This window comes from Trachinotus anak, unplaced genomic scaffold, assembly GCF_046630095.1.
Source record: "Trachinotus anak isolate AG129_WGS33_773 ecotype Australia unplaced genomic scaffold, CSIRO_AGI_Tana_v1 ptg000005l, whole genome shotgun sequence".
In the NCBI taxonomy this organism is placed as follows: Eukaryota; Metazoa; Chordata; class Actinopteri; order Carangiformes; family Carangidae; genus Trachinotus; species Trachinotus anak.
In genome coordinates, this window is record NW_027273856.1 from 20,420,691 (window position 1) to 20,440,546 (window position 19,856).

At 41.8% G+C, this 19,856-nt stretch overlaps 2 protein-coding genes across 5 annotated transcripts; one reads left to right on the forward strand and one right to left on the reverse strand.

Moving 5' to 3' along the window:
• Positions 1–242: 242 nt before the first annotated feature.
• Positions 243–7,912, forward strand: LOC139621887 (ectonucleoside triphosphate diphosphohydrolase 5-like). 4 transcript variants are annotated; one of them, XM_071478839.1, is made up of 15 exons: positions 261–400; positions 492–619; positions 1,922–2,154; positions 2,648–2,727; positions 2,949–3,092; positions 3,654–3,729; positions 4,250–4,285; positions 4,618–4,706; positions 4,802–4,884; positions 5,234–5,295; positions 5,611–5,712; positions 6,014–6,157; positions 6,483–6,539; positions 6,727–6,842; positions 7,184–7,912. In XM_071478839.1, the coding sequence occupies exons 3-15, from the start codon at positions 1,929–1,931 to the stop codon at positions 7,265–7,267; spliced, it is 1,299 nt and encodes a 432-aa protein (XP_071334940.1). In that variant the 5' UTR covers positions 261–400; positions 492–619; positions 1,922–1,928; the 3' UTR covers positions 7,268–7,912. The 4 variants fall into 4 exon arrangements, with proteins under 4 accessions (XP_071334941.1, XP_071334943.1, XP_071334939.1 ...); XM_071478840.1 differs by lacking the exon at positions 492–619 and having other exon boundaries at positions 243–400; XM_071478842.1 differs by lacking the exon at positions 492–619 and having other exon boundaries at positions 253–422.
• Positions 7,109–19,394, reverse strand: znf410 (zinc finger protein 410). The gene is made up of 12 exons (XM_071478837.1): positions 19,234–19,394; positions 18,790–18,878; positions 18,656–18,707; positions 18,409–18,541; positions 16,878–17,063; positions 15,703–15,924; positions 12,153–12,315; positions 11,258–11,439; positions 10,575–10,664; positions 10,297–10,416; positions 9,042–9,161; positions 7,109–8,247 (listed from the first exon to the last, which is right to left on the reverse strand). Exons 3-12 carry the CDS (start codon positions 18,686–18,688, stop codon positions 8,147–8,149), a joined length of 1,350 nt encoding a protein of 449 aa, XP_071334938.1. The 5' UTR covers positions 18,689–18,707; positions 18,790–18,878; positions 19,234–19,394; the 3' UTR covers positions 7,109–8,146.
• Positions 19,395–19,856: the final 462 nt, after the last annotated feature.

A 19,856-nucleotide genomic window follows, 5' to 3' on the forward strand; every position in this document is an offset into this window, starting at 1 on the left:
TTCATCCACCTAAGGACGACATATGCCGGAGGACTGAAGGTGTTGATCCACAGGATGCCTGCAGTGAGCTCCACGGATGGAAAATACGCGATAATGTTTGAACTTGAATTGTTCTGAGAGCATCCCAGTGTTTTGACTGGCTGTGAAATGTAAACATCAGAAATACTGACCGACTGCCCCCCCCCCCGCATTGACACCACTGAGAGACAGGGCCGCGTGCATTGTTGTCCGTGGGCTGCCTGCTTGTGATGAAGTCAGCACCTCTCATTGTGATCTCCACACGTGGTCCTGAGACTCACAACAACCTGTGTCACTGCGGTGACGTCATGAGGGGTCAGCTGTGACGGCGGTGCGCGTGCTGAGCCTCGGCCGTGTGTGGCGCCCAGAAAAGACTCATTAGGTTGACCCAAATAACCTGCGAAGTGTGTGTGTGTGTGTGTGTGTGTGTTTTTAGTGTTTCTAGTGTGGTTTTGACATTTTCTGTGTCGTAGTTCTGCGATGAACCCGCTGCAGCTCGCCGCAGCTAGCGTTAGCCAGCTAGCTTGTTGTCAAACTTCACCGACGCGAGGGTTGATGGAGAAGCTAAAGTTAAAACCTCCGGTCAATGACCTCGGCTGCCGTGAGTTTCACTGCATTAATATCACTTTCTGGTATGTAGGAGACCGGTGGGCAGATCAGTCAGCGTTGAGCATCATGTTGAATGAACTTCATCGTTACGCTAGTCACAAAAGTGAGGGGCACCCATAGACACTCAGCGAGCAGTTCATATCCTTGGCTGCTGAATTACCCTTCATGAAAAGTTTGGTTGAACCAGCTGCAGGACTGCAGTGTCGGGCTGGTCTTTTATGGAGCAATTCCCTCTGAACTCATGCGGTTCATGCTTGATAAAACATACCCCCTTTAATGGCAGTGGATTATTAACTTTATGAACACTAAAGCAGAAGATTTTTGTGCTAACATTTTCCGGTTCGTTTGTGTTGCTGCCACACTAAAAGAAAGAGCGTTTGTTTTAGATATATGTGAGATTGCGGTGGTCTGGTTCAGTCTCTGGACAGAAGCAGCGCAGAAGCGTCCTAAACCAAACCAAAGCCTCATTAAACTCATAAAACAAAAAAAACTGCTAGGGCTGATTGTTTATATGCGGTCTGATGTTAGGGTTTCAGGTGTTGGCAGTTTATTGGCCGGTTTGTATTGATAGTAGATATTGATGCAGGGGTGTAATATTTAAAGCCAAGTTCATGACTGAGCCAAACATCTAAGGAGATTTGGTATTATCTTCCAGACATAATAACCACCCTGACCAATGAAATAATCTGTAATCATAACTCTTCTTTCCAGTTAGTTTCTAAAACATTTCAGTAATATATAAATAGCAATAATATCCTTTAACTGTAAAGCCATGTGTCCACTTGTTTTGTTTTTTTTGCTCTAAACGAGTTAAATGCCTCATATTTAAAACTTAGATTTGAATCATGGTGTCTCCGCAGGGGTTTCCACAGAGCAGCGCTTCACTGAGGCTTGTAAGATCAAAATTCCTCAAATTAGGCGTCTGAGTGTTGTAGAGAGATGTTGAGACATGCTTGGGTTGACTTGTACTGATCGATTAAAGTACGCCAATTTAAATCCAACATGGTGAAATCGTGATGTTTTCTAAATTGTCTCCAGGAGCTGAGTCAGCAGGTAGAGAGGATGACTTTGGGATGCGTCCCTGTGGTTGGTTAGATGGTCCAACAGGGTGTGGCCAAATGCCCTGGTGTAAATAACTTAATTGCTTCTTACTCCTCTGTTGCTTGTCCTGCTGTAATTTAACATCTCCCAGCACTAGTCAGCAACAGCTTGAGCTGCTCTGTTGAGCAGTGTAATTAAATAATACTGTTACAGAGCTCTCCCGAGGAAGACCTTGTTTTTTTGCTGGCTCCAGAGTGAAGATGAAGCCCACCGTGCCACTTCTGCTCCTGGTCCTGCTTGCCGTCGCAGGTCTGAGCCAAGCCCAGGTCAGGACCTCTCTTCTGGACTTGACCAACAGCATCGGGAGCATCCTTCCTAGCCTCAGCCGCCCAGCAAACCACAGCCGCATCTTCTACGCAGTGATGTTTGATGCAGGGAGCACAGGCACACGCATCCATGTTTACACCTTTATCCAGAGCGACTCAGGTAATCCTGGCCAGAGCTGGACTCTGACCTGCTTCCCTCTGCTCTTTTGCTCATTTCATCATATCAACATCCAGGGTGAGAATCCTGTTACTTCCTGGTAGATATGCTATATATACTGTAGCGCAGGCATCATATACTTTATTAAAATAGCCTGTGAAACACTTAAGAATAGCAGTTAATTTACAAGCCCACAGTGGGGAGTAGGGTTACAAGCTGTTTTTCCATTCCTCAGCTTTCCCTCTGTCCTCACACCGTCTTACGTTCTGTTAACCTGTAAACTTGTCCTTCAGGTGACATGGGTGATAATTGAGTTCATTCACTTTTTTTTTTTTTTTTTTAGTGATAATCCTGTTTTGTCAAATTCAACTCAACATGCATCATTCATCTTGAATAAGAGGATATATTCTGCATATGTACGCTAAGCAGATTTAGTCCTGTTAAAGCTTTTAATAGCTGCTGCATATTTGATGTGGGTGGATCTTGTATCTTTTAGAGGAGCTGCCTGTTTTGGACAATGAGATGTTCCACTCCATAAAGCCTGGTTTGTCAGCATATGCTGACTTCCCCGAAATGGTGAGTTCGTCGTCAAATCTAATCAATTATATTGAGCCAAAGAGAAGAGGTCTGCTGGCTCTACATCGTATTGAGAATCACTGCCAGTACCCTCCCTCAGCAGGGAATCACATTGGTAATAAAAGCAAGTAGGAAGTGAGAAAAGCAAAATGACACGTGAAGATTCAAGTGTTTTCCCAAGTTGTTGCTGTTCTGTAAGTGAGCATTGTCTGTTTTGAAAGGCGGGGCACACAGTGAGGATGCTGTTGAAGGTGGCCAAGAAAACTGTGCCTCGCCTGGAGTGGAAGAGGACTCCAGTGTTCCTCAGAGCCACAGCTGGACTTCGGCTGCTGCCCGCAGAGAAAGCTCAGGCTCTACTGGTCCAGGTGAAAGAGTGCACTGATACCAAGACATGAGATATGATTGAGATCTCGAGAGTACTGTTTACACAATAGCAAGATTATATAGAGTGTAGAGAAGGGAGTTGTTAGGTGCTACATTGTCTGACACTTTCAATGGAAAGTGCAACCTCTTATCCAGTGCAGGAGCAGGCAGAAAAAGAAAGAGCATTTTCAGTGCTATGGCAGGTGGCACAGAGACAAGAGGAAAAGTATTGTTATCAGAGTGCTGTGAGCTTAGTGTGGATGGCTCTTGTGGAGGGGATAAGATAGTAATGGATGGCCCTGGGGCACCTTGGAAGATAAATGATACTTTATTAATCCCCCTGAGGGAATTAATTAATCCCTTCAAGCGGAGGGCACCTCTGGATGAGCTGCCATTACAGTAGATAACATTAAGGCCGTTTCTCTTCTGCTTTCCGTGGCTCCCTCGTGCTCTCATTCTTCCTCTCTCGCTCTCCCTCTCTCTCTTTTCTCTCTCTCTCTCTCTCTCTCTCTCTCTCTCTCTCTCTCTCTCTCTCTCTTCATCTTCTTCTTCTTCCTCCTCAGGTTCAACATGTGTTTGATGAATCTCCTTTTTTGGTCCCAGACAACAGCGTCACCGTAATGAACGGCACAAATGAAGGTAACGTCTGCCCATCGTCTGCCGTGAGAAGCAGTGCATCCGTCAGTTATCACAACCACTCATGTTCTTTCTGCAGTACTTTGTAGGAGGCATCAGTGATCCCTCTGCCCTACTTTTAGTGTGCTGCTCGGTGTCTATAAGGAATCTTTGTTTACTGCAGACATTTAACTGAACTACCATAGATTATTGCTATCTGTTTTGATGACACTTAAGAAAATTCAGTTGCTTTTCACCACAAAGTCGTCGTAACCTTAAAAAGCTGTAATTATGTGGTGGAACATGTCACTGTCTGTTGTTCCACAGTGTAATTGATTTGTCAGCATTTCAACCTTTTTTTTTTCTATTTACAGTTACAGCTCTCAGGCACATGTGTGCACATGTGTTTGTCTATGCTGTAACCATTGTCATTTCTGCAAAAAAAAACCTGTCTTCACCTTTTCTAAAATGAACTTGTGCGTTCCTCCTGAAATGACTGTTTGCCTTCTCTCGGTTTGCCTGTTTGCTAATTTTGTACATGTAGGAATCCTGGCTTGGATATCTGTGAACTTTCTGACAGGTAAGTGCTGTCTGTGACATAACACTGAATATTTTTCCTGATTTATATATTTTTTTTAAGCTCAGAAACTGTATATCCAAATTTAACTTGGTGTCTGAAATTGTTAGCGTCTTATTATAGATCCTCGTTCACAAGTAGAGGCCAAATGTACACAGCTACAATTACTTTGCCCAAGGCAGATTGCTCTGATCTTTATCAGGCTCAGTGTTGGGGTTTTATACCTTTGAGTTGCACGTGTGTGCTTAATAGGCCTTTTGAAGATATCATCTGAGGTACAACTGATTAACTCTTCTCTGTTGTGGGTGCTGAATTAAAGTAGGAAATGTTTTCAGGTCACCTCAGCACACAAACCAAGAAGACGGTGGGAATATTGGATTTGGGGGGAGGATCTACGCAGATCACTTTCCTGCCAAAACTGAGGGTCTGTTGTTAGTTTGCATATTGAGAGATTTCTCTTCAAATTAAATTTAGCAGTGTTGATTAGTAACCCACTATGTTCTCCCTATTCCACCCTAGAAAACCATTGAAAGTGTTCCTGTTACTGATTACATTGCCAGATTTGACATCTTCAACTCAACATTTGAATTGTATACTTACAGGTAACAGATAATTAATGTATGTTTCATAAAACACATTCAGTCTTCATTAAATTGAAAGTGGTTGCTTCATATCAATACCTAGTTTAATCTCTTTTAATGGTACCTTTTTTTTATTTATTTATTTAGACTTTGTGATGTTCCAGTGCCACTGACTTTGTTGTAACTTCACTTGGATCTGTTTTTAATTAGAAGAACTGTTATTATCTGTTTAGTCATCTGTTTCATAAGGATGTGAATAATTGGCAGGCACCATTTGTTTGGCCTATTTTCAGAATGACTGATTTGTTCTGTACACAGTCTGTTCCTGGTTGTGTTTGTAACTGTGTAACAACACTTTGACTGTGTCCAGTTACCTGGGAAATGGACTGATGGCAGCACGACTGGCCACGCTGGGCGCTCTGGGTGCAGAAGGTAATGTCCTGTTCATGAGGAGAAGGTGTTCTGTTGCCATTAGCTGTGGGTCAGTGTTGTTCATTGTGAGTGTCTCTGAAGGATACTGAGACACAACGGTGAGTCAGTTCTCCAAGTGCGCTCTTATTTTTTTGTTCTTCCTGCCTGTTTCTCCAAAAACTGAGAGAGGGATGTAACAAAAGAAACATATTTTGTGGAATCTACGTCAAGTCTTCCTTCCTGATAAACAATTCAAGTGAGACCCTCAGATGAATCACTGAAGGGCTTCAGAGACAGTTGTCAGTGCTGATCTGAGTTCTGTCTGTGCTCTCGCAGGGTTGGAGTGGCGGGTTTTTAAAAGTTCCTGCCTGCCAAAGAAGTTCAGGGATGAATGGAGCTTTGGAGGGCTAACCTATCATGTGAGCGGGGACCCAGAGGGTAAGATCCTGTTGAAGTGTTTTCAGGTGTGAGAAGAATAAATCCAAAGCTACCGATTGTAGAGAAAAACGTCCCTCAAAGTTTCCCTTTGATTTCCTTTACATTTGGGTTAAACCAAAAAACTAAAACTAGGTTATGACATTAAAATGCAAATGACGTTATATCACAGGTGGCAGCAAAACATCAGTAGTAATGTAAGCAAAGCCCATTAAAGTGTACCAAGTCAAATAACGCATCATTTCATAATGTTGCTTCAACATAAGATGCTTAATTTATGTCCCTTTCTGTGTTTCTTCTGCAGGTTATGCAGGATTCAAGTTCTGTTATCAAGAAGTACTTAAGGTGGTGAAGGGCATTATTCATCAGCCCTATGAGCTTGAAGACAGCAATGTTTTCTATGCATTCTCCTATTACTTTGACAGAGCTGTGGATGCAGGTCTTATCGGTTAGCGCACACACACACACACACACACACACACACACGCCCTCTGTACACACCATACATAATTATGCAGAGCCAGCAAGATATTATTACCCATTCCAATGCTAGACAGAGCCAAGAAAAATGTGAGTCATCTGCACCTGTCTCAGTGGATTTGATGAGCTATAGGTGTGTAGTTATTAGAGAAATTGCTATCCTCTGTCCACGCTCAAAGGGCACAGGCTCTATTATCAGTTATCATGGAAATTTGCTGGTAAATCTTCTCTGGTAATGATTGGTGTAGCATTTTAAATATGGGTAAGATGACTCCAATCACCCCCTGTTGCAGATGGGGTCCAAGGAGGAATGCTGGAGGTCAGAGACTTCAAGAAGAGAGCTAAAGAGGGTGAGATGGGCAAAGCAATGCATCGTTACTATGACAGATGTGCAGCTTCCTGTACTTGAGACACACTGTGCATCTCAATAGTCTGGACTTGTGTCCTCGCTGCTATCTGAAATCCTGCCCTCATCCTCTCAGCAGAATGCTGATGGCTGATTACCCAGCCTAACAGATTTCCCTTTCCTCTGCTCAGTGTGTAATCAGATGACCAAGAATCCTCCCATCAGTCCTTTCTTGTGTATGGACATGACCTACATCACTTGTCTGCTCAAGGATGGGTTTGGCTTCAAGGAGAGCACTGTGCTACAGGTGAGACAGTATTATACAACACAATCAACAGGCTTTGTGGCCTTGCACATACGGGTGCGACAGGAGAAATGGACAGAAAGGTTGCGAGGCATTAAAAATCAACTATTCATGTTTCAAGTGGTGCAGTTGTATGAATCATAATCTATCAACTCAAAGACATGGTGAAGTGTAAAATAGCTTCCAAGTAGCATTTGTCATTTGCAAAGAGCTCTTAATAAAGAAAACAAGTCCAGCTCTGACATAAAAAAGGACATTTGACACACAAATTCTGTTACTTTTTTATTTCAATAAATACAAAAGGCATTTGAGTGATTTGGTGTTGGATTTTTGTCCCCTCCTAGTTGACCAAGAAAGTGAACAACGTGGAGGCAAGCTGGGCTCTGGGTGCCACACTGGACCACTTCCACAACCTGAAGATCCACTGAGGAACAAACACTGCTAATTTAGTTGGTGCTCAATAACAAACACAACAAGTAATGGACACTACCTTTATCTAACAGCCCCAGATACCTGCTGTTTGTTTCATAGGGCAGACCTAACCACATGAATAATTCTTAATCTCCTTAAAAAAAAAAAGCAATTATTCTCCAGTGTTAATATATTGATCTGTAAATGAGCAATGTGTTGCCTTACTCAAAGAAAAGGTGAATGTTGACATTTGAGTGAAAGATGTTACCAGTAACACACTCCGTTAATGCAGCTTTGGACAATTATGGATACACAATTTGTTTTAGGAAAATGTGTTTTACTCAGGGTGATAAACATGGTGGCCTGGCTTGTTAGGCAGGTTGTGCTATGCAAGACCAGTGTTTACATGCAGCAATATGATATACTGTGCTTCAGTGGCAGGTGTTTTGTTATTACTAATAAGGATAATGGGGTATACATGTTTCTGGTACATTTAAATTTGACAGCCAATCATATTAGCCACTGAAGTTTTGGTTAAAAATAAGTGGCACTGACTGTTCATTTGAGACCAATCACTGCATTTCAACCTCAGACCTCTGTTTACAATGAGAATGCACAGAACAATGCATGGTCATTATAAAATCATAAACTTTTAAAACCCGTCTCAGTATTTCTTTGGGAGTATTTGTTTTCAAAAACTTGAGGAAGAAGGTTGCTTGTACAAACTCTGTCCTTTCACACTTGTCAAAATAAAACCATCATTGGTTGCTAATTACAAATATCTACATGGGTTAAAGTCAGTGATTAATCTATTTACAGATAGATGTCTATGTTTAGTTCTGACTGAGAGTCTAGTGCTGCTGAAATAGGCAGTGTGTGACATTTTTCACAGCAAACTACAGCAGAGCTACCACATCTTCTCCATATGCATGGCCTTCGGTCGTCATGGTCACCAGCTCATGTGACTGAGACAGAACTACCACTGAGTCTGCAGAGCCTGGAGGGGGGGGACATCAACACAAAGGCAAGTTCAAAGAGGAAAAACCACCTGGTGACATGAATGCTGCCTAAACAGTAAGCTGCCAGTCAACCGATATGGATCTACAGTACTACATACACTGAGATGAAATAAAGCCCTGAAAACTGAAGGCAAAGCAAAGAAACCCCTGTAATCCAGAGCCTAGTATTCAAAGTCTAACAGAGTGACTACATTAAATACTTACAATATTTCATACGCAAAACAAGACACACACAAAGTGACCCACTAAGCTGGGGGTGGGGGGTCTGAACACAGTGTAGACACATGCTGCCCATGTGGTTGGACAGTCTGACCTTGTATTTACAACTTACATTGCAGTAGTCTGGCAGTAAATACCAATTAAGTAAAGCTGTTTTTTTTGTTGACACTGTCAGAGGGTGTTCATTTAACACTGGTCCCCCTTTTTTTTTGGTGATGTCACACAGTGTTTACAACTGATCCACAAATATAGCGGCTATTCTACATCTCAATTACAAAGGCAGTTTAAGTCACATGTCACTTCAGTCACTGTGTTGTTAGTCAAGACAACCAATGCAGAACACAGAACTAGACTAAGTGTCACAAACAGTGATTGAAAAACACTTCACGGGACATTAGCAACACCACATGTTGACTCAGCACCTCTGACATGAACAGAACATTATGAGCTTTGCTAAATGTGTGTTTCCTGCAGGGCTGTTGTCAGATGTTCTGTTATTCTGTCCAAATTGCATGTGTTGTCTTTTCTCTGTCATACGTGTGCAAACACCTACCTGGTGATCTCAGCATAGCATGATGAAGATTCATGGGTTCCACGGTTGTTGTCATGGTGACCATACTATCTCCGTTCTCACCATCCGCCTCCAGGAGGCTGCTTTGTGTCAGAGCCTCTCCTGTCGGTGGCAAACAAATAAACTTTTGCTTTTCCCACACTGTAAGATGAGATGAGTGACACACAATGTACTCGATCCTCCACCTTTACAGGAACCAACAACTTAGAGGCCAAGTCTGAGAAATCAATGTTCAAACCTGAAGTCTGTTCTTTATTACTAACTTTCTAAGTTACCTTTTGACCCTTTTGTTAAGTCTTTCGTTTAAAGGGCTGTAGTTATTCCAACAGTCGATTTAATAATTCAACCAGTAACTCTGCTGTGTATAAATAACACAGAAACTACCCCTCTGTTGAGAGGCTGCATCTTCCTTTGCTTTGCTTTTACAAAAGACCAGCCTCTTTGGGGAGACTGACCCGAATAAATCTGCTGTTTATAATTAGAGCTTTGGCAGCGTTTCTTCTGTGGTGATTCAGCTGCGGTGCTTCCCCACTGCTACAGAAATGTGACAAGGAGGCAAATGCGTGCTGCCTGCTCTCATTCTTTCATGCTACAAAACAAATTTAAGCTGATTTTATACAATTAGACCATATGTTGGAATGTAAAGAGCTCAATGAGAGACATTCTTCATCTGAAGCGGTACTGAAACTGATACTAAGAATAGAGGCAGGAGTGAACTCGAGTAAATTTCCCACAGCTGCTGTATGAGATTTACTCAAGTCTCCACTCATTTATCTCAGTAATTTGCAAGGTGAAAGCAAAAAGACATTTGAATAAGGCAAGAGCAGCTTGAAGACATGAATTTGAATTACCGTGCCATTTTAACTTGGAGATGACGTACTTTTCAGATGAACCTGACCCCATCAAAAGAAACCTAACAGGAATGTTTCTGTGGTAGAATTGTGCTGTCTCTGCCTTTTTTTTTTTTTTTTTTTTTTAAAACATATGAGCAGTCTAAAACAATTCAGCTACTGGCCTGAAAAATACAATTTTTAATTATACATTTTTAAGTGATAAAAGTAATAAAAAATTCAAGAAATATAACTTAGACCAACACCTCTCAACTTGACTCAACATCTCTATGCACATTTTTAAATGTATGGGCTGCTTGAAGCTATATAATCCAAGGATTAACATATCCACCTACCACACTGAGTGTGTGTGTGTGTGCGAGTAAAAGATACTCAGAGACAAAGACCTGTTTCTCTACTTTCGCTGCTGAGCCCCTCCTCTCCATGTCTCTTCCTCATGTGGACATTTCTGCTGCCGGACTGAGAGAAGGTCTTACCACAGATGCCACAGTGATGGGGCTTCTCACCTGACACACACACACACACACACACACATACAATGTGAATCCTTCTGAACTGACAAATATTGCATCTCTTCAAGGCAAATGATGATATACTATATCTGTAGCACACTAATTACAAAAAAGTGTTCAGCTGTTAAGCTGTACCCTCTGCCCCCACTTACCAGAATGTACGAGCATGTGTTTTCGTAGACTGGAATACTCTGCAAAGGATCGCCCACAACCATCTGCTTCACATAGAAAAGGCTTCTCTCCTGGAAAAACACACACGCACACGCACACACACGCACGCACACGCACGCACACGCACACACACACACACACACACACACACACACACACACACACACACACACACACACACACACACACACACACACACACACACACACACACACACACACACACACACACACACACAATGTAGTGAACTTATGGCAGAATTGCACTGAATCGGCTGAAACTGACTGCAGTGACAGCTGACGTATTTTGATGCAGAACAATGTAAAAATGTAATCTAAGTAGATGTTCTAGCTCATAACTAGCTGTTCTTCCAGACATATGGGCAAAATATAAACACTGTAGAGTGTAGCTGGTCTGCTAACTGGTCTCTAGAGAGAAGAAGACAACTGTGGAACAGGCCATCAAAAATCTTAATGTCACCCTAAATAAAATATGACAGCGCACTGTTACTCATTGCAGCAGTGAAAATGGAGGCGCCAGTGCTGCTGACTCTTCAAATCTCTGCACCAAGGAAGCATTAAATGAGCAGAGTCAAATGGTCTGAGTCAGTTATTACTCCCAGCGTGTTTGGGCTTTTATACGCAGGTATCCTCCTGCTCCCCACCTGTGTGTATGCGTCTGTGGTTCTTTAAGTTTCCAGCAGTGGTGAACTTCTTGCCACAGTTCTTCTCCTTGCAGATGAAGGGCTTCTCGCCGTTGTGAGTCCTCATGTGAACCTGCAGCCTCTGCAGCACATAGAAACTCTTCCCGCAGCCCTCCGCACCGCACCTGAACATTCGGTCATTCCTGCCAGCCGAGATAACCAAATAAACATGTCACGGTGTCTCCTGTGCATGTTTCATTTACAACAGCCAACCACAAGGTCAGACAGGGCAACCGTAAATTGATTTCCTGTTGATAACTAAACACCTGCTGTACAGGTACACACTTATTTCTAAGTCTCAGCTGTGTTTCCCCAGTTTGAATGCCTCTACCACAAAAAAACAGGCACTGCCTCAGACCTCTAAGTTAAAGTTAAAATAACTTGGTTTCAAAAGCCTGAAAAAGAAGGCAAGATGAACCATTTAATTAGTATTTATTCACTCTGATATCTCCAGTATTATACAATAAATATCAGTGAAAATATACAGACAACACAAGATCACAAAAAATATGTTGTATTTTAATTGTAGGACATTTTCTAGTATTCTTGTTTGAAAATGTCCACACACACGCCAGCTTATATAAATTTGTGGTGTCTTGTAAGCCCATGTGGGCTGGGTACAGTTGTTTGCCTGGGGTCAGGAGCTCAGATTGGACTGCACATAGCTGCAGTGTGTAACGACTTGTATGAAAAGTTGGAAACTATTAGTCTGCAAACTTAGATTATCATTTTTTTTCAATTTGGAAAATGTATCCACATTAGCCACGGGGTTGAATATCGGTGCTCTGGCAACAGCATCTTGTTGGGACCGCTGCCGGACTCCATTATCCTCCATTGCTGTGTGTAAATGTGTTACCTGTGTGTTTTGAGGTGATATTTGAGATGAGCCGGCCAGGTGAACGTCCTGCAGCAACCCTCAAATGAGCAGCGGAGGATCTGCTTGGAGATGGGGGGGCGGCTGGTTCGAGACGGCAGCTCTGGCTTGTCCCCGTCTGCTGTCAAACTGTGTGTGTGGTCACCTAGGCAACCAGAAGAGGAGAGTGAGCGGAGCTGTGCAGAAAACAATCCAGGAGTGCCAGGTGGCTGGCCTCTGGAGCCCAGCTGCATACAAGCTAACCACTGAATACTGACTGGATCTGCCGGCCAACCGCAGCCAAAAGAAAACAACCTGAAGCTGAAAGCAGTCACTTCCTTTTAACCTGCTTCAACTCTCCACTTTAAACAGGTCCAATTCTGCTTGCAGCATCCCAGCAGTAATGCATCTATAACTGACACCCCACTGCTGAAGGAAACTCTTCTAATCTAATGCAAGTAGGAGAGAAGCTATTACAGTGACACAGATAGAGAAGTTTTAGTCTCACACTGAAACCAGTTTCACTCTGCTGCAGACATTTAATTTGACAATGTACAATGTATTTTAAGCCCTCTGTTAACTGGTCCACTAGCTCAGAATAAGCTTAGAGAGAGATCATGTCACAGACATCCAGGGCTGGATCCATGTGGTCTAAAAAATGTGTTCTTTTTCCTGTGCTAACGACTCCTACTTGACCTTAATGGAGAGATAATGAGGTCAAGGATATAATGTGGAGAAATCACACAGAGGTGACGCGTCTAATAGTCCAGCTGAGCTTAAACTAGGTTACATGATTAGACAAGGCTGATCTGAAGCACCGAGTCTTGAATAATGTTTCAATAAACATCAATTGTGGGGAAGCTATAGCCAGTATCTCCTTTACATCAGGAGAGGAAGCACTGAAGGACCGTTCCTCCACAACCATGTGTCAAAATAAATTTTGTTCTATCATGATTTAAACCGTAATTTTTTACATATTTAAAATGTTTCGGACAAACATAAGAATAGCACAAAAAAAACAAATCAGAAACATTGGAAACAGAACCAGGTTGGAATGAGAGGAAGTAAACTGGGGACCAAGTAAGATGGAAAGAAAATTTCACTCAGGTATCACTCTTTTTAACCACGACCTCCAGCTGCAATTCGACTCGGAGGGGTTCAAAGATCAGAGATGTAGCCAGGAGACATCGTGCTTTGAATGTCATGGCTAAATTCTTTATCTATCTGCTTGCCTGTGGAGGGAAGTTAAACGGGCTGTGATGTAGTTCTGACTCCCAGTGTGGGTCAACAGCTTTCTACGGCAGTGTTCTGCAGCTAATAAGTCTCTGTCTCAAGCTACAGACACAGAGATTTCAGCAATCTTTTCAGTTTATAGTAAACCATAGTGTGGAACATAAAGCTAATAAACTTGGGTCTGACATCAAGATTGATGTAAGCACCCAGTACGATGATTGACACCTGAATAATAGGCTACGATCCAGGTCAATATACAAGAATAAAATGTCATTAGTATGCGTCACTCATCTGTGCCACTATAGTGGTAAACAATGAAGCTAAGCAAGAACTGAGCCCTTGCAATAGTTGTACTAATGAGTATTAAAAAAAAAATCCAAAGAGGAGGAGAATGTGGACCCGGTCATGACTAGAGAAATGCAAATTTTGCAAGAGAGCTTTAGATAAGTATTTGTTAGCATACATAAACAAAACATACAAAGTAATTTCATGCTGCATTCCTATTGGTTGGTTAGTAGACGTAGGTCGTAGCAGCAGTCAGATTGTGAGATGGTCATTGTAAATTTCTAACACTGCCAGTATTTTGTCCCAGGCTATCTTTGGTGTCCATGACAACAGCCATCTTTGAACCTCTCTCACAGTGCAACGTACGACCACCATTTAGGAGCCACAACCAAAGATATCTCCATCTTTCCTTCTAGTTGGTCATCTTTCATCTCAAAATCGCCCTGTGTATATCCACCTTTAGATCAGAGTAGAGGCCTTAGACTGGGTTAAAGTGAAGGTGTCAGCAGCTATCACTGAGTAAGCAAGAGATCAAGACATTATTTTGGCAAGAGAAGAAGAGGGCATAATTGGCCTCTGACAATCAACGCAGAGAAAATATAAAAATAACTCTGGACTGTGTTTAACATCCTTTAAGGGGTGTCCTAAGTGCCACAGGGGAAGCTCATTAATCATCTGCATTGCTTTTAATGAAGAGTTCAATATTTTTTGTCCGTTAAATGTCAGGCTATAGCCAGAAGCAAGTGTTACACTGTATTCAGTGACCCATCAGATTCAGTAACCTGAAGGGGAATTTCAAACACTTCATTTTATTAAATGCTTTATTTTGATAGCTGTAATCAAACGTGGTCCCACCACAGTATTTAAACAGGGTCATAAATTGATAGCTGTGATTTTGTTGTACTGAGATTTGTGTCTCATTCAGTGACACAAGAGGACAGAGAGTATGAAAAAAACCACGGTTGAATATTGTCATGTGAGGTATGAGGAGCTGTAGGCCTACCCTGAAGTAAATGCTATATCAGCTATCAATATGTGTATCCATTAGCCTACTTGAATGTATTTTGGTTAAAGCTATCTCACTGTTTCTTGACTCTGAGCAGTTGCCAAGCAACCAATTCCAACCAAGAAATAGTCTGGCACTGTTTATATTGAACAAAAAATATGTGAAATGCTATCAGCTGGTTTTGTTACTTTTGGACAGAATTGTTTCTGAACTGTTTCCCACTGTTTCCAGTCCTTGTGCTAAGCTAAGCTAAGCGGCTGCTGGCTGTAGCTTCATATTTAGCATACAGAAACAAGAGTGGTATTCATCCTATCTAACTTTTGCCAAGAAAGTGAATAAGCATGTTTTTCCAAAACGTCAAAGTATTCAGTATCTGCCATTCTACCATCCTTCATCTAACATGTTCCCTGTTCCCTGATTATCCTCTCCCCTGTCCAGTCTTTAGGTTACTGCTCTGCTGCTCCTCGTCTTTCCTCCCGTCTAACCCGAGTCTGTCTTTCTGATAACTGTAGCCTCTCTCCGTCTCTCAGGTCTGCATTAGCCATTTTACTGAATGCACAATAAATCATCAGACACAGCACACCATTATGCACTGAAGCATGATCGACGCTTCACAATAATGTGGTATTTACAACTCCACTGGATATTTACAACCAGACTTGTAAATCTATCTTGACAAAGCAACACATTAATTTTGATTACAACAAGATGAGAAGTGTAGAACACAGCTTCAGTCAGTGCTGATTAGTCTACATTTTCATCTCATCACTGACCTTATTTCTCCTCTGTCTGTCTTTGACGCCTGACGTAAGGCGTTATCTTACCAGAACAAATGCACTTCCTCCTGTACACAAACTTCTTCTTGATATTTTCATAGTTTTTTTTCCTAATTCTTATCTAAAACATGAAATTACAAATTGCTGCCTCCAACGTGAACAGCATCCTAGCACAATACTGTTTTATGAAGAACCTGTTTGGCTTTAGTTTCCAGTGTGAAAGACCTCCAAACATTTCTGGTTGTGACTTTACCGTTACTGACACTTGCAGCTCTGGCATCCTGGCTGGCCTTGGCATCTCTGGCAAGCTGTGCCCGCGTGGCGGCAATCAGGCTGTCGTGTGCCAGCTCCTGTACCCGCAGATACCAGGGAGCACTGCCATCTATCCCATAGTCTCCTGATGAGACCCCCTCATCGTCATCCTCCCCGGCACCATCTGCGGCGAAGATCAGGGACTCTGAGGAGGCTGTGATGCCTGAAAGGGAGATACAGGCAGAGTGAGAATCATTGTGTAACAAGATGTTCAAGGCCAACGCAATATTCTGCAGGATCATCAATGGCATGAGCCCCTCGAGGTCAGATATCTGAATTCATTATTCACAAATGTGACCATGGCTGAGCATCTAATGACGCTCAGCAATTCTGATTTAATGTTGTGGCTTTACCCTGAAAGGCTGGCAGGATGATGGCCAACAGACACACAAATATTCACAAAAACATCGCCTCTTTATTCAGGATTTGAATTTAGTGTAACAATAGACAGAAAATGATTCTGTCTGCTGAAAAAATTTTCCATCCTTCACATCTCTCACTGAGTCACAGACTCGGTGCACACGGCACAAAAAGTGTATGTCAAGAGACCAAATTTAATTTTTTGTCTCTCCTGCCACAGGCTGATAAACCAAGAGAATGTGTCTGCCAAGGATGATTTCTTCCAACCATAATAATTCACTTTTTTTTTCATGGCAATGTGTCACCCCATTCCTTTTTAGCCGTGAGTGAAAAATCAGGAGCCGAGCGAGACACAAAGTACGGACACGAGATCAGATTCGAAGTTTTAATGTAAAACATTCTCACTCATACTTTTTATTATAATTCATTAGAAAGTGACACATCACATCGGTTTCTATTAGGGCTGCAGCTAATTATCTTCTTTATCAATTAGTCTTGCATTTATTTTTTCAATTGTTCCTTTGACCTACAAAATGTGACATAAGAAAACTGCCTGTTCCCTTGCTTCTGCTTTCATTAGACTGTGTAAAAAGAGGAAACTGTTTTTTCTTTTTCCTTTTTTTTTAGTGCTAGAGTGAAAACATAAACATTCAAATGATGTCATGATTATTCACCTTATACTGCAACTTGGTGCTCGGTAGGTGTGACGGTCAGACTCTGGTATCTGTAAATGTTAGCAGATTGGTGTTTCTTTACCTTTCGCGAGGTTCAGCAGGACGTAGGAAGTGCTATCTGACTGTTGTAGGTCATGGAGGATGGGCAGGGGGCTGGGGGAGGCCCTAGGGAGTGTGTGTGTCTGGATCACTAAAGGGCTCCGCTCTGACACACCTCCGTACTCTGACAGGGAGGGAGAACTCTCAGGCTCATGGCTCAGACCTCCATCTGAGGAGGAAATCAGTGTTTGTTAGTTTTTGACCAGAGTAGAACAACACGTGTTAACTGCAAACAATTCAGAAATGTGTGGGATATCCTGTGAGTTATTCTAATCAATAATATTTCTGTGGCACAATATTTTGTCATCTTGTGTTCCACTAGCACACTCAGGGATGCACAAACAGATGACATGATTCACATTCTTGCCAGTTTCTGCTTTTCAAATGTTTAATGAGGAAGAAAATGCTGTTGACATGAATAAATAACGATAAACATGTTTGCTTGAAAAGAAACTCCACTTGGCACTGTTAATATAAAATAGTACACCTAAAAAAAAAAAACCAAACAACCAATTTGCACCAAACTTGGGCCAAGGAAGAACATATTTAATTTTGGTAGCGATCCGGTTAAGGATTTTTTGACACTTTTGGCAATTTCTCAGGAAACTTTGTTTGAATCTTGATGTAAAAAAAAAATAAATCAAGACACACAGAGCTATGAGATCTATGAGTTTGTACAATTTGGTGCAGATCCAGATAATAATCTGGATGTGCCAGACATGTGTAGGATTGTTTGGCCTTGGCAGAGGCACGCACTCTACTGAGGGCCATTATAGTTATTTTTAAAATCCATTAACAGGAAATCACTCACACAGACAATTCCTAGAGCATCTATCAATCCACAGGGTCAAATGGAAAACCCATGGATGATGAAGCAACTTAAGCAGAGTAGAGTGAGGTGAAGCTTGTTGAAGCTCACTGATATAATGTAGGACTGACAGCAATGCAACATTGAGCCAGATCACAAGGCACAGAGATTTTGTATGTATCCTCAGGTTTATACCTATACATGTTTAGCTCAAGATGATGATTAAAAAAGTCTAGATTGTGGATATTCTTTACAAATGTTTTTTTTTTTTTTTTTAACAGTATTTTCTTATTTTTCACTGTTCCTCTTCATTATTTAGAGTTTGGAAAGACTGAGCAACTACATGGCCAACATGTAGCCTTTGTTCACTATAGACATTTTAATTGTGAAAGTGTTCTGCTGTCTGACAGGGCAGCCTTTTGCTAGTTTCTGTCTTTTTTGTTTATTTGATATGTTAGTGGTTTTTAAAAAAGTATCTGTTACACAGATGCAGCAGAAGTGATTGTCTTAGACTACAAACTACAGAACAACATATTCTAAGTTCCCCAAATCCCAGCTGTTGTTTGTTCAGCTATCTTGAGTGGAAGTATCAAATGTGTACTCAGATTTTACAACAGCTTTGTGGCCAATAACAAAGTAAAAAGTAAAAAAATGAGTAGCAAATAGAGAACATGAAAAGAGCTCATAACACTGGGTAGCTGCTGACCTGTGAGCTCCAGTGGGCTGCACAGTGAGCTCTCAGCTGGAGACAGCAGAGGCAGGCAGGAGTGTTTGGACTCTGTGTCCTCCAAACCCTGCACCAACGGGATGGACGCGTTCTGTACAAACTGCACCAGCAGCTGGGAGGAGAAACACACAGGGAAACAGGTGTCAAGGATATGAAGCTTTTGTCTTATTCGATGTTATCTGTCAGAAAACGGTCTCCTGAAGCATGAAAATGATGACAAGGTTACCTCTGGTTTGGAGTCAAGCTCATCAGAAAGCATGGGTCACCCTGTGTGGAACCTGTGACATAATGGGATAACCACTGTTACATCAAACGCACCAGCATTTGCTACGATTGAGGGCCAATAAAAACAAGACTTACCTCACTTTTGACCTGCTAAGCGAAAGATTTTCTGTCGATCATATGCTCAGGGTGCAGGTCATCTTTGATTCACAGCCATCACACAAGCTCTGCGGTCAAACAACAGGACAAAACGTCAACTGTCAAGCAAACGTCTCGGCTTTGCTAGCTGACAGCTACTGACTACAAGTTAAATGCCAAAAACTGCCAAAACAGGTTAAAAAGTGCAGCTTAATGTAGCTACAGCTCGAAAGGCCCATGTCAGTCTTATATAAAATCTGTGGGTAAAGCAGACAAATGTCAGACTGCCTTCTTAACTTAGCTAGCAGGGTTAGCAGTTACCAAAACTAGCTTCCGGGGCTATCAAGACAGATGTTAGCTGCCCGGCGTCAAAGCCGCTGACGATGCAATATGCAGACATTTGTCCCCATTAAATCGCCAGTAACATAAAACTAGTTAGTTTACCTTGTAATAGTAGCTTAACGAAGATACAGTGTGGGAGCCCAATAATTGTCTCAAAACAGAGTGGCTGGTTTGTTCTACGGAGACACTGGTGGAACAATTTTAGAACATTTCCGCGTATTCGACAAAAGGCTGTCGTATCATCGGCGACATCCAGTGGTCATAGTTGTAATCTACACTTTAAGGTAAAGAAATTAACTAAAGACCCGGAAGGTACTGACTGATTGCGTTTTGGTTAAATTACATAATTTCCGCAAATAAGTCAAAATTTAAAGAAGAGACTGGTACACCGCATAAACAGGCCCAGGGGCCCAGGGGCCCAGGGGCAAACAGAAACAATACAACTGCACAGACATAAAAAACAACTACAAAAAGACAACACAAAACTACAAATGGCCCCAAGGAGCTTAAAACCAGGGATTCTTTATAAAATGAATGTCATTAACACAGGAAAGAGCACAGTCAAAGTAAGGGATTTCCTTTTACCCTCTGTTTTGTTGTTTGTTTGTTTGTTTGCTGATGATCCTGTAGTTAACATTTATGTAGTAGACATGCCAACATTGAGTTTGATTCGTTTTGGGGGTTTTTTTGTTTTGTTTTTTTTTTTTTGTTATATTTTTCATTTC

Coding starts and splice junctions, on each gene's coding strand:
- LOC139621887 (XM_071478840.1), top strand. CDS start 1,929: ATGAAGCCCACCGTGCCACTTCTGCTCCTGGTCCTGCTTGCCGTCGCA. Junction 2,155..2,647: donor CTTTATCCAGAGCGACTCAG/GTAATCCTGGCC, acceptor TGTATCTTTTAG/AGGAGCTGCCTGTTTTGGAC. Junction 4,885..5,233: donor TTTGAATTGTATACTTACAG/GTAACAGATAAT, acceptor GACTGTGTCCAG/TTACCTGGGAAATGGACTGA.
- znf410 (XM_071478837.1), bottom strand. CDS start 18,688: ATGCTTTCTGATGAGCTTGACTCCAAACCAGAG. Junction 10,665..11,257: donor CCACAGACGCATACACACAG/GTGGGGAGCAGG, acceptor GTGTTTTTCCAG/GAGAGAAGCCTTTTCTATGT. Junction 9,162..10,296: donor CAGCGAAAGTAGAGAAACAG/GTCTTTGTCTCT, acceptor TGCCACCGACAG/GAGAGGCTCTGACACAAAGC.